The sequence below is a fragment of the Castor canadensis genome, chromosome X (assembly GCF_047511655.1).
Source record: "Castor canadensis chromosome X, mCasCan1.hap1v2, whole genome shotgun sequence".
NCBI lineage: Eukaryota > Metazoa > Chordata > Mammalia > Rodentia > Castoridae > Castor > Castor canadensis.
In genome coordinates, this window is record NC_133405.1 from 99,196,688 (window position 1) to 99,210,667 (window position 13,980).

Genomic DNA, 13,980 nt, shown 5'->3' on the forward strand with positions numbered 1-13,980 from the left:
CAAATGGTAAGTGTATGTGCCAGGGAGACACCTCTTGGCCATGTGATCACGTGGGTTCTTATTATTGTCCTTATTGGGGTTGTGTTTCATGGACCACATGGCAGAGATCTAAGCATGAAGCCCTCCTTCATAAGGGGAAAGCTGCCCCTGACTGCAACCACAGCACCTGTAACCCTATAAATTTCAATGACTGGACATGGGAACAAGTAATTAGCATAAGGCTAGATGGAAAGAGCCTTGACTCTGGGAGTCTGATGCACCTCAAATTAAACACAGGAAAGGCATCTGGCTCCTAAAAACTTCTATGATCGGAAATTATTGTATCTCCCGCCTAGAAGGCCAATTCTCCGCCTCGGTGAGGGATTTAACTTGTTTAGGACAAAATTTTTATGATGACACTTCCCAATGGTGGGAAGCTCCAAACCACACAGAACCCCAGCCCCACCCACTGGCCAACTTTTCTAATCTCAAGAAAGTGTGGGATGATCCTACTGCAAACATAGACTGGCAGGCACCCAGGGGGCTATAGTGGATCTGTGGGAAGCAAGCTTATACAGTGCTATCTAGAAGCTGGTTTGGGTCTTGTGTACTAGGCTCAATCAGACCATCCTTCTTCTTGCTTCCCCTCAGACAAGGTGAAAAACTGGGAGTCCCCACATATAAAGAAAGATTAAGTAGACAAAAGTGGGGTGCCTTACAAATTGTCAATTGGAAAGATGACCTATGGTCTCCTAAGCGAATCATTCAGTACTATGGTCCTGCCACCTGGGCAGAAGATGTGTCCTGGGGCTATCGTACCCCTATATATATGCTCAACCACATCATCAGGCTGCTGGCTGTTGTTGAGATTATAACTAATAAAACTGCAAGAGCTCTCAATTTGCGGGCAAAACAAAGCACTAAGATGCGCAATGCCATCTATTAGAACTGCTTGGCTTTAGACTATTTGCTGGCCTCTGAGGGAGGAATTTGTGGAAAATTTAACCTGAGCAACTGCTGCTTATGGATTGATAATGAAGGAAAGGTCATAGAACAGATCACAGACAGAATGAGAAAGCTCGCCCATGTAATGATGCTATGGAAATACAAACGCCTAGATCAGGGTGATGCTCTTTGACCCTAGGTGAGACTGAGCATCAAAGTGGGGAATGATGTAGCAGGGAGGAGGACCAGAAGAAAATAAACTAGGCCTGAGTTCTGAGAAAGTAGCAGTGGGGAAGCGATGGCATAGCAGAGAGATAAAACCTAAAGAATTCAAAGGTGAAGAAGGTCACATAGCATTAGGGGTAGAGGGGCAGTAAATAACTAGGGTGAAGTAGCCTATAGAATTCCATATAACCATATATGGGTTAGACCTCGTTTTTTAATTTTATTGCCTCTGTAACCTGCTTGCAACGGTACACAAGGTGAGACCCCTTTGTTCTTGGGGCTCAGCCTTTGGACACAAGTCTGCTGGGTCTGTGCTGGCACAATAAAGTGTTGCTTCCTGCTAAACTGCCTCAGTGTCCCCTATCTTAGCTAGCAACTTCCTGCAACAGTAGCAGAGTAAGGATGTGATTTTCATTCTTTAAATGCTCTTTTGATTTCCTTTTGTTGCTGGCTTCTATTTAATGTTGGCACTCATTGGAAACTCTCAATCTCATTCTCAACCCCTTCAAAAAGCTCTTGCTAATTATATGCTTTTCCACTATGTTAATGATTCAGTTCGTTACTTCCAAGAGTGCCATAAATTTACTAAGAGCCACTTAGAACTTCAATGCCCTCTTACAGCACTTGAGATCTTCCTGAACTTATTAATTTGTGAAGTACTCCAAATCTTGAGACTCTAAGATCTCTTCTCCCTAAGAGTTAGCTTTTTTATTGTATGAGGCTGAAAAATGAGAGAATGTCTCCACTCTAACTCAAACTGCATATTCCCTTAAGAATGGTCTCTCAGCTGGGCATAGTGGTACCTACTTGTAATCCCAGTTATTTGGAGGCAGAGGTAGGAGAATCAAGGTTCGAGGGCAGCCTAAGCAAAAAGTACGAGCCCCTATCTGAAAAACAAACTAAAAAGCAGAAGGACTGGGGCACAATCAAACAGTAGAGTGCAAAAAAAAAAGGCCAGGTGTAAAGGCTCAAGGCTGTCATCCTAGCTACTCAACAGGTGGAGACTGGGAGGACTGCAGTTTGAGGCCAGCCCAGGCAAAAAAGTCCAAGAGATGCCATCTTAACCAATGGTTGGATGCAGTGGCATGTGCCCTGTCATCCAAGCTACATAGGAAGCGTAAATAGGAGGATCATTTCAGGCCAGCCCAGGCATAAAACAAAACCCAATCTCAAAAATAGCCAGCCCAAAAAAGGGTGATGGACTGACTGAAGTGGTAGGGCACCTGCCTCCCAAGTGCAAGACCCTGAGCTCAATCCCTGGTATCATTTTTTTAAGTGGTTTCTCTTGTCACCAGTTAACTCCTCCTGCTTTCCAACTAAATTTCACAAGCTTTTTCCTCACCTGGGACCCTCCAAGTACACCACCCCAGCCCTTTCCCTACCCACTATTCCTCACCATTCTGTGGACTCCCTTTTTGCCTGCTTCAGCCACTACTCATCCTCTCCACCCTCTCTGCCTCTATTAAATTCTACCTACTCACAAATCCTCACTGCTATTATTGGCCTTTCTCCACATGCAAGGGAAAGAAGGTCAACGGCGGGAGCACCCACCCACATGAGTATTCTTTAGCCCTTGCTCTTGCTCAGATAACTTTCTACTGTTAAAAACTTTCCAGACCCCTGTAAGAATGAGGAAGAATGAAGGAATCAATTCAGACTGGTCCTCGGAACACATTTTCCTGGGTTCCCTGATTTGTGAAACTGCTAGTTGGGCCAGGTAAGAACCTTCAAAGAAATCAGAGCACCCCTAAGCTTACATGTAAGTGAAAAAAGATGACTTGATCTGTAATGCTAGACAGAGATTAGAAAACTTTTGGAAGAACTAGTCCAGCTCTTGAAGATCAAACTATATCTGCCTTGGTCATTAGCTTCACCAACTGCTTACAATCAGAAACGGGTGACATTACTCAAAAACACAATGTAAACTGGCAAAATACTCTTCTTTCCTAAACACATACATTAGCTCAACACCATAAGAACTTCACTACAGAAAAGACCAAATAATTAGAAGGAATTTTTTTTCAGTACTGGGGCTTGAACTCAGTCCCTACACCTTGAGCCACTCCAGTAGCCCTTTTTTTGTGATGGGTGTTTTTGAGATAGGGTCTCAAAAACTATTTGCCCGGGCTAGCTTCGAACATCAATCCTCATGATCTCTGCCTCCTGAGTCAGCAGGACTACAGGTGTGAGCCATTGGTGCCTGGCAATTAGAAGGAAATTAGCCAGGGCAATGTGATCCCTCAAAATAGGTACGGACATTTCCAGATATCATTATAAAAGTGAAGAGGATATTGGATTTGGGATTTCTTGGCCCTAAAACACAAAAGGAAACGAGTAAAAAAAAAATCCATAGAGCCAGGCATGGTGGCTCATACCTGCAATTCCAGCTACTCTGGAGGCAGCGATCAGGAGGATTGTGACTTGAGGCCAACATGGGCAAAAAGTCAGTGAGACCTCTATTTAAACAAATAAACTGGGCCTGGTGGTCCATGCCTGTAATCCTGATCTCTGGAGATATAGGTAGCAGGATCACAGTCTGAGACCAGTCCCAGGCAAAAAAGCATGAGTACTTCAGGTAGAGTCAATACACTTTCAACTTAGACCATTTGCAATTTACAATAGGCTTATCAGGCTGTAACCCCATCATAACGGAAAAACATCTGTATAGGGCCCTGACTTTTTTTTTTTTTAGGTCTATTGCAAGGATTACTAAATCTTCTGTTTATAAATCTTGTGCCTTGCAACTGACAATAGCAGCCTACCCAAAGTCTTAAACGCAGCCAGGATTGAAAAATGATTCAACAACATATCACGATCCAACAGGCCTGAGAACAATTGCCTTTCTGCAGAGTCCAAATCTGAGCTGCAATTTTACACATGGACATCAAATGAGAAATGACAACAGTGCAGACCTGGGCATTTCCCCGACCCTTGCTTCTTGGTAGTCAAGGACAGTCTTATGGCTGTCTCAAATGAGAAGGGCTCTGACAATGTTAAATTCTATCTGATCCCTGCAAATAATAACAGTTAAGAATTCCCTACCCTTTTGTATGGCTGACTACAAGAAACCACCTGCCCCCATCTGGCTTAGATAAGGCTCGCAGTCCGCTCTTCCTTATGACTCGGATTTACCTGTGATGAGGCCAAATACAGACTTTTTTCCTAAATGTACTGAAAAGCCTGCTACAGAACCTTCTAACTCCCATTCCGTCTCACAAATGATCAACTGAGATTAGAAGCTTGTCCTCCAGAAACTATCTAGCCACTGACTGTGACTTTACTTCCCTGATTGCAAAAAAAAAAAAAACCAAACAAGCCCATGGTAAGTCTCCCCTGTAACTTGTCTACTCCCTGTGAAAGAAAAGACAAACCACCCTACTCAGACATTTGGATCTCCAGATCTGGGGTGAACTCCCCACTGCAGTAGCCTGAATGAATTCAGCTTCTTTGACTTGTTTGGTTTTTGTCCTCGACAGAGACTTATCAGCTGTCTTGAGAGTTCACATTGGAGGTACTCTCATCTGTGTCCCCTGACAGCTGTGGTTCCTACTTAGAGGACCCTACAAGCTGTGAATCATACTTTCTTCCCAAAAGCACTCTGGGATTGTACTCTGTGTGGAAGCCAGACATTAACTTGGTCCCTCCCAAAATATTTTTCACCTTGGGGGGAAGGATTATAAGAGAACTGCAAGTGCTCAAAGAATCAAGTGGTTCATGTAGCCCGTAAATGACTCTTTAAAGACAAGGATAGCCTCGGTTGCTAGGAAGAACTTCCAACAGGAATATTGGCTGCTTCTGTGCATTCTGCAGGCAGTTACTCCTAGGATAGGAGTCATCCAATTAGAAAAGAGGATAGGAGAGCCGGGGGTGTGGTGGATGCCCTTAATCTCAACATTTGGGAAAAAGGAGCAGAATGACTGTGGGCTCAAAGCCAGTCTGGGCCTTACATAGTAAGACCAGGTTTCAAAAAAAAGAAAAATTTGAAAAGGTAATGGGAAATTAGCCCGATTTTAGCTAAGGGGATCAATGTTGCTATCTTGGCCTTGGAAGGCATTCGGTGGCTTCAACTTACTATCTACAGTTGTTATGGATGATGAAATTTCCCTTTGGAACCAAGGCAGAATCTGTAATTCCTAACACTCTGCACCTGCATTAGTGTCTCAGACTACATGGAAAGATCAATACAGAAACTAAAGGGAAAAAAAATCACCTGGCTTTGTAAGGTAGATCTTGATATTTTATGGGATTTGTTCAGCTGGTTGGATTCTGGAGGTTACAGTTGAGGAAAACACATATTGGTGTCAGCCCCATCCTGCTGCTTGGAGTACTGTTGATAATGGCTTCAATTAAGTCCTACATCAGACAGATTGAAGTGATCTGGCCATAGCCTGCATCAGTCAGATCAATGAGAACAGCAGATGAAGTCGTGTACTCATGGGGAAATGCAGTAAACCAGGACACTGGGGAAGAGAGGGCTGGATATGACTGGGAGACGGTTCTCCATGGGTCTTTTCTATGTGTGTGTGCTGTGTGAGCATAGGCAGTAACTGCCTGTAACTGTCTGTAATTCCACTCTCAGAGAACACTTTTCATACCAAATGTGTGGGTCTTCCACACCAAGGAATTCTCTGCAGACTCCAACAGGTGTCCTGTAATTTAATTCTCACTGTCGCATTTCTGACACCAAACACAAGTCCAGGCTGCCTGTACTTCTGACCAATTAAATACAAGTTGGGGGCTCCCACAACTCCTTCCTTAGGTTCAATAATTTGCTGGAATGGCTCATAGAGCTCAAAGAAATATATTTACTGTATTATTCTAAAGGATAATACAAAGGGTATGGGTGGACAGCCAGATGAAGAGGTACATAAAGTACACAGGGCAAGGTATGGGGGAAGGGTCACGGGGCTCCCATGAACTCTCCAAGAGCATCATCCCATAGTCACCAACTGAAAAACTCTCTGAGCCCTGTCTTTCAGGGGTTTTTATGGAGGCCTTGTCACACAAGTATGCTTATAGTCTCTCTTGTCTCCCCAGAGGATGGGAAGTGGGGACAAAAGTTCTAAGCTTCTAATTATGGCTTGGCCTTCTGGTGACCAGTCCCATCCTGAAGCTATCCTGGGGCCTATCAAAGAATTACTTCATTAGAATAGCCAGACACCGGTGGCCCACACCTGTAATCCTAATAACTCAGGAGGCAAGAGATCAGGAGGATTTCAGTTCAAAGTCTGCACAGGCAAATAGTTCATGAGACCCTATCTCAAAAATACCCAACACAAAAAAAGGACCCTGGTGGAGGGGCCTATGTGGTACAGTGCTTGCCTAGGAAGTGTGAGGCCATGAGTTCAAACCCCAGTGCCACCAAAAAGCGGGGGGGATGGACACTCACGTCATTAGAATGAAAGACATGCCTCTAATTCAGGAAATGATCAGAACCTCTGTGTGAAGAACTGGGGTCAAAAACCAAATATTAGAACCAAAGATACTCCTAAGCGGTGCCATCACTCACAAAATACAAGGGTTTCAGATATTCTGTAACAGGAAACCAGGGAGTACACCAAATATATCTATTTTTTATTAGGTGACACTGCCCTTTTTTCTGGATTATCTTTTTTTAAGGATGTTCACATCGCAAACAGCTTTGGGAAGGTATCCTGTCTCACTCCAGATAAAACTGCAGGTTTGCTTACCCATCAGTGTAAGAGATTAAGTTACCTAAGCAACCCATGGTGTGTCACCTGGCCCTCGTCCTGTTGTCCTGTAGGAATTGGGACTTGGGGAGCTGGAGTGAATGCCACGACTCTGGTTACTGCTATTGGGGTGAGTAATAAAGTCTTTCTTCGCTAGTCAGAGAGGTTCATGTCTTTTGCATCTGGAACACTGTGGCAGGGTAACTCGGTAGATTGCAAGTTAGTAAAATGTAAGACTTCCCTTACAATGCTTGATAGAGACAGATGGACAAAATGTAGTGTGTACACCTTGTCTGCATTCTAAAATGAAGTGACCAATTTTGAAAAGACACTGATTTGAGTTTTTTTTTTAAAAATTTAAATGTTTACAGATATGAATAAAAAAGTAAAAAAAATACAGAAATGAAGGTCTTTAACAGTTCTGGTCAAAACAGGTAAGGACAAAGAAAGGATTATGATCAGTAAAGAAAATAAAGTAGAATGAACAAAGGCGTTAAAATACAATTAGAGCCAGGAGCAGGTGGCTCATGGCCTATAATCATAGCTACTCAAGAGGCAGAGATCAGGAGGACTGGGGTTTGAAGTCAGCCCAGGGAAATAGTTCATGAGACCCTATCGTAAAAATACGCAACACAAAACAGGGCTGGAGGACGGGCTTGAGTGGTAGAGCACCTGCCTAGGAAGCATGAGGCCCTGAGTTCAAACCCCAGTACCACAAAAAAAAATAGAAAAAAGTGAAGAAATATGGAAAAGGGTAAATTCAAGGCCCTTTGAGTTATGGTATGAAACTTGGAGAAGGCAAGACCGATACACTCAATTAGATGAAACGCATGACAAAAACACCACAATTTCCATTTGTCTTAACAAATGGGGGATTGGTGGTATAGCTTAGTGGTAGAGCACTTGCCTAGCATCACAAAAGCCCTGGTTTCTATCACCAGTACCCTCTCAAAAAAAAGGACAAATGAGAAGTTGGGAGAGAATGTCTAGGATACACAAAAAAGAGAAGAAGTATTGTCCTTAATACATAAGTAGCAACAACTGAATAGAAACATGAGGAAAGAAATTTCTAAAAACAGCTCAGAAAAATAATATAAGTAGCTCTTTAAACACAATCACATAAATTCAACCTCAGTCATAATAAAATAAATGCAAATTAAGTCTGCACTGAGATATCATGTTTTAACATATCAGATTGGCCCAAAAGAAAAACCAAATGTGAATTGGGCATGGTGGTGCATGCCTGCAATCCCAGCATTTGAGACTAGAGGATCATGACTGAGGATCATGAGGATTCTGACTCAAAAAAAAGAGAGGAAAAAGAGAAATATGCCTTTAAAACTCCTCTCCCTTGTGTTAACTAAGCTGTGTAATATGTATAAAGATATTAATTACAGCATTATGTGCAATTGCAAAAGATTGAAAATACCTTAAGTATCTGTTAATAGAGGACTGGTTAGCACATTTTCATCTATCCATATAATGGATAAGATTTAGCCTTTAAAAGGAATGAAGTAAATCATGTATGTACTAACACTGATCATCAAGATTTATTGTTGGACTGGTGGAGTGGCTCAAGTGGCAAAGCACCTGCCTAGCAAGTGTGAGGCCCTGAGTTCAAACCCAGTACTATCCAAAAAAAAAGGAAGAAAGAAAAAGATTTATTGTTAAGTGAGAAAAGCAAGGGTTGGAAGTAGTTTATTTTATTTATTTATCTTTGGTGCTGGAGACTGAAACCAGGTCCTTGCACACACCGAGCCCCTGCTCCACCACAAAGCTACACTCCTGGATTGGAAGTTTTGTACGCTAATGTGTTAATTTAAAAATGTTTATAAGGACAGGCACAGTGGCACACATGTATAATCCCAACTACCCTCAAAAAAGGTTGATGTAGGGGAATAGTGAGTTCAAAGTTAGCCTGCACAACACAGCAAGATCCTACCTCCAAAAAAATGAATTAAGTGTGTATGTGTGTGCATGTGCACATGTGCATGGAAGTGTTTGTACAATCTGTAACTGCCCTTGGAAAAGATATATGGGTAATTGGGGTCCAAACTGGAGGGTACGTGTTTCCTTTTCAAAGGCCTTTTATTCTGAAATAGAATATTCATGCAGAAAAACACATGAAACATAAATATTCAGCTTTACTGATTATTCAAGGCAAATGCCTACCCAATTCCTACCCCATTTGGAAACAGGACATTGCCAGCTCCTCACTCAGAAGTCATCCCTGAGTCCTTCCACCTGTCACCACTAATCAAGGAAACCACTGTCCTACCTGGGACAGTAAACACTGCCTTGCTTCACTTTCTACTTTACCACCAACACATGTGCCCCAATATAAGATGACTTTGTTTATATAAATGGAAGTGAACACAACGCATTCTTTAGGGCTTGGCTTCCTTCACTGAGTATTATGTTTGTCTTATTTCTGCATTTTATCATTGGTGGACATTTTCATCATGTCCTGTTACTGGCTTTTACAAGCAAGGCTACAGTGAGTACTGATGCATGGACCTGGTACATCAATCAGGGAGTCCTACCGGGTGCCTTCCTAGGAGAACCAGGCCCTCCTGTCATCTACATGTACTTTGACCATTAAAGCTAAAATGTTTTCCAGATCGTTCCAGCATACGCTATCATCAGCAGCATCTAAGAGCTCATGGTGCTTCTCATCATCGCTATCTTTTGTCATTGTGTTATCATTGTCAGGCATCTTGATGTGAGCCATTCTGGTGAGGGGGTGCAGTGGTATTACATTGTGGATTTAATTTGCGTTTCCCTGACAACTAAGATTGAGCATTACCTGAGGGGTTTATTGGCCATTTGGATACCCTCATTTGTTATTTATCTGTTCAGTAATGCCTCTGACTACTGGGGGTGATGGGGACCAAAAGCCACAGTCTGACAAGGTCACTGTGGCTTAGCAGCATTCCGACAAGGTCGGAATCTACAGGTGCACCATATCTCTATCACGGTGGGAAGGAACACTAAATGGTTTCCCTTAACTGAAAAGAAGTTTATACTTCTGCCAGTCAAGGACACTGGCAGTAAGAATGCAGGGTGGCCAAAACAGAAAGGCTGTAACTAGGTCAGAGTGTTTTTGATGTTTACATCTCTTCCTCTTCTGTATAAAGCTTGCTGAGAAAAATAAAATTTTGCCAGTTGGTCATCAGCCTTCTGGCCCTCTCAATATGTGTCTTGTCTGTTCATTCTTTCCCTAAGCCCTTTCGGGTCAAGGACCTCTGCAATCCCAGGCATGGGGGTCTGCCTTTTCTTACTGTTTTGTTGTCCTTTATATATTCTGGGAATAAGTCCACAGTGCTGGGGCTTGAACTCAGGCCTTCATGCCTGCTAGGCAGGCGCTCTAGCACTAAGCCATGCCTCCAGCCCAGTCCTCTGTTCTTTATATCATCTCCCACCTTGTGGACTGCAATTATCATAAGAGAGCAGGACGATTCTAGAATGCTGACTGTGGTAAATCATTCAGCTGGACCTGCCCAGTTTGCATAGTTCTTTATATGTACAAATCAAAATAAAAGCATTAAAAAGAGATTTAACATATTACCCACCTGTGTATGCATTTAAAATAGGGGATGCATACATGACCACGAGGCATAAGCAAGAATGTTCATAGTAACCAGGTGCCAGTGGCTCACGCCTGTAACACTAGCTACTCAGGAGGCAGAGATCAGGAGGATCGTGGTTCAAAGCCAGCCAGGGCAAATAGTTCGTGAGATCCTACCTTGAAAAAACCCACCACAAAAAGGGCTGGTGGAGTGACTTGAGATGTAGGCTCTGAGTTCAAGTCAAGTCCCAGTACCAAAAAAAAGTGTTCTTAGTGGCATGGTTTAAAATCCATACTATATTTCACCAAACACTTCAAATTTTTAATGAAAATTGACAAAATTCCTTCAGTAGGCCAACATCTTGTGAAATAAAAAGGAGAAAATAAATAAGAACGTGTTCTCAACTGCTTTTATTTACATAAAGAAACCATAATCATAGAGAAAAGTAACTAACCTGTTTATATGTATTAGAGAACTAAGCAGGTAGGAGAAAAATAGATAAGAATTTAGACTGAATGGCTTATTTTAAAAATTATTTGAACCTTATGTTTATATTATTATTCCAAAATTAATTTTAAAAATTATTACTAATATCCTTCAGGTACCAATTATTACTAACATCCAACAAGGTACTAAAAGGGAATATTCTGCAAACTAAGAGGCATTTAAAATAAAAAAAGATGTAACAGCACTAATGAGACACAAAAGATTTGGAAGATCAACTATTTCTTTAAAAAAATACTAAAAAGAAGAGTAATCCCAGCTAAACCAGCCTGGGCAACTTAGACCCTGTTTTAAAATAAAAATTTTAAACATGGCTGTGGATATAGCTCAGTGGTACAGTGTTTGCCTGGTATGCACAAGGCCCTAGGTCCCATCCCCAACACCACAAAAAAAGTTACACTGTACCCAATAAATGGACATGATTGTGATATGTCAAGTAAAAACAAATAAGTAAATCATTCTCACTATGATTATTACCTAATGTGTTTGGATATATGAAGAGGAGATTTAAACACATGGGGAAAATCTAGAGTTGAATTATTATCTTTTTTATCTTCTGTATTGGAAAGTTAATAGAAGATGGCCAAAACTTTAAAATATTTATTTAACAGATTAACAGAGCTCTGGAGGTATGGCTCAAGCAGTAGAGCGCATGCCTAGCAAGTGCAAAGCCCTGAGTTCAAACCCAAGTACCATTAAACAAACAAACAAAAAAAGATTAAGTGTGCTTGCCTCTGGGGGGCTAGAATCTGGGGAAAAAATTAAAACAGGGAAGTGGCATTTTCCGAACAAGATTTTGGAGAACTGTTTGATGCCTTTTACCACTTGTGAATAAAACTAGAAGCTAATTGCAAATTACAAAGTGGCAAAAAAAATGTAACTGGGAGTATGGCTCATGTGGTAGAGCCTAGCCTAGCAAGTGTAAGACCTTGAATTCAAATCCCAATATTGACAAAGTGGCAAAAAATATTCAAAAACGCATGCAAGGATGGTAATGGTTATTAACCTTAACATTTAAAAAAAATCTACACGCTAACATAAACAAATTGGCAAGGGACAGGAATAGGAAATTCACAAAAGGGAAATAGTGACCAATAAAAATATGGAGAGACCTGGGCTATGGATCAGTGGCAGAGTGCTTGCCTAGCATATGTGAGCCCCAGGGTTCCATCCCTAGCAGGAAGGAGGAAAACAAGGGAAGGAGGGGAAGGGAGAGGAGGGAAGGAAGAAGCAAGGAAGAAAGCAAGCAAGCAATAACATGATGTCTTTCCTCCAGACTCTGAAGGTCTAGATGAATTCTTGCCCATAGGCACCTCTTCTTCCCCTCACCTCACAGGCCTTGCCATGTCCCCCTGGCTGGGGAGGGTCCCCGGCAGCTGCCATGTTCACGCTGGATCCCTGCCCTGGGGTTCTCTCGCTGGCAACTCTGCTCTAACCAGGTTCTCCAAGTCTGGTGGGGTCCGTAGTGTCAATCAGAGCTGGGGTCAGAAGGCAGATCCTGCAGTCTTCACTAAGGGGTCTCACCCGGGGACCCTGCAGAGACTTCAATACACCTGGAAAGAAAGTGTCCACCTGGTCAGACTCATACAGCACTTGCCACACAAACTTTTTCTGGTAGCATTAAAGTAGAGCTCACTGCTCTGGACACTGTGGGGGAGACAATGGCCCAGAAACACCTATCCCACTTGCTAATCAAAAACGAATATAAGCAAGATTATGAGATTTGGACTAAAATTAATAAAAGACTAAATTCTAGCTCCAACAACTTTTAGCTGTGAGACTATAAACAAGCTTCTTCAGATTTATTTTTTAAAATGAATGGAAACTATGTCAAGTGGTTGTGAAAATTAAATGGGTTGATGTTTGTAGGGCACTCAACATAGGACTGGCACAACGTAAACACTTAACTCTTATTAGCAAGTACTGTCATACAGCCTGTGTATTGGATCTGAAAGGCTCATGTCCAAACTGCTCCAAAGTCCAAAACTTCTGAGTGCTGGCACAATACCACAAGTTGAAAATTCCACACCTGACCTCATGTGGCAGATCACAGTCAAAACACTGGTGCCCTAAAAATATTACTGCTTTCAGGTTATGCATATAAGGTGAATATGAAACGTGAATTTTGTGTATACACTAGGATCCCACCCCAAGATATCTCATTATGTGTATGTAAATACTCCAAAATCCAATACAATTCTGGTCTCCAAGCATTTCGGATAAGGGATACTCACTCTGTATTTTTTTTTATTATGTGCATACATTGTTTAGGTCATTTCTCCACCCTGCCCCCCTCCCCCACCCTTCCCCCCTCTCCTCCTCAGTTTCAGGCAGGTCCCGTTCTGCCCTTGTGACTGATTTTGTTGAAGAAAAGACATAAGCATAATAAGAAAGACAAAGCGTTTTTGCTAGTTGAATTAAGGGTAGCTATACAGAAAGATTCCTACTGTTGCTTTCATGTACCCATGTGTTACGACCCATGTTGATTCAACTCTAACTGATCTTTACATTGGTTCCTGATCCCCTACTAGTGATAACCTGTCGTTTTAAGGTTTCTGTATTAGTTCCTCTGGAGTGGGGATATCAAACGCTTTCATGTTTTGGGTTTTCTACCTATTCCTATATCTCCCATATGTCTCACTCTGCATTAAGGAACTGTGTAATAAGCAAAAAAAAAATTCTTGCACAAGAATCCTACTATATATGTGCTGCTGTAACTATTATTTCCTTTTATGCATACAGAAACAGAAATTTAGAGGTAGTAAGTCAAACCCAGTCTACTTGGCTCTCAAGTTCATTTTCTCAACCTTATATACATATACAATGCTTTTAACACAGTACACCCAAAATAAATATGGTTCTCCTAAGATGTTGAATATATGATTAGAAATTTGGAATAAAAAATTAAATAAAATTTTTTTAAACAGAAGAGACACACCACAAGGAAAATATTAATCACGTGGGACTAAGATGTTATCTCAAAAAATATCCAGGGTTGGGATTCAATCCCCAGTACCTAAAAAAATAATTAATTTATATATATTTTTTCCTGTTGAGGAAGGAAAGAG

General features: G+C 41.6%; 1 protein-coding gene across 3 annotated transcripts in view; it reads right to left on the minus strand.

Moving 5' to 3' along the window:
• Positions 1-13,980, minus strand: part of Znf81 (zinc finger protein 81) — a 135,034-nt gene that overhangs the window by 82,963 nt on the left and 38,091 nt on the right. For all 3 annotated transcript variants that reach the window (XM_074062849.1, XM_074062848.1, XM_074062850.1), the window contains one exon: positions 12,242-12,465. In XM_074062849.1, the coding sequence (XP_073918950.1) occupies positions 12,242-12,295 (54 nt within the window). In that variant the 5' untranslated portion in view covers positions 12,296-12,465. The remainder of the gene's footprint in view (positions 1-12,241; positions 12,466-13,980) is intronic.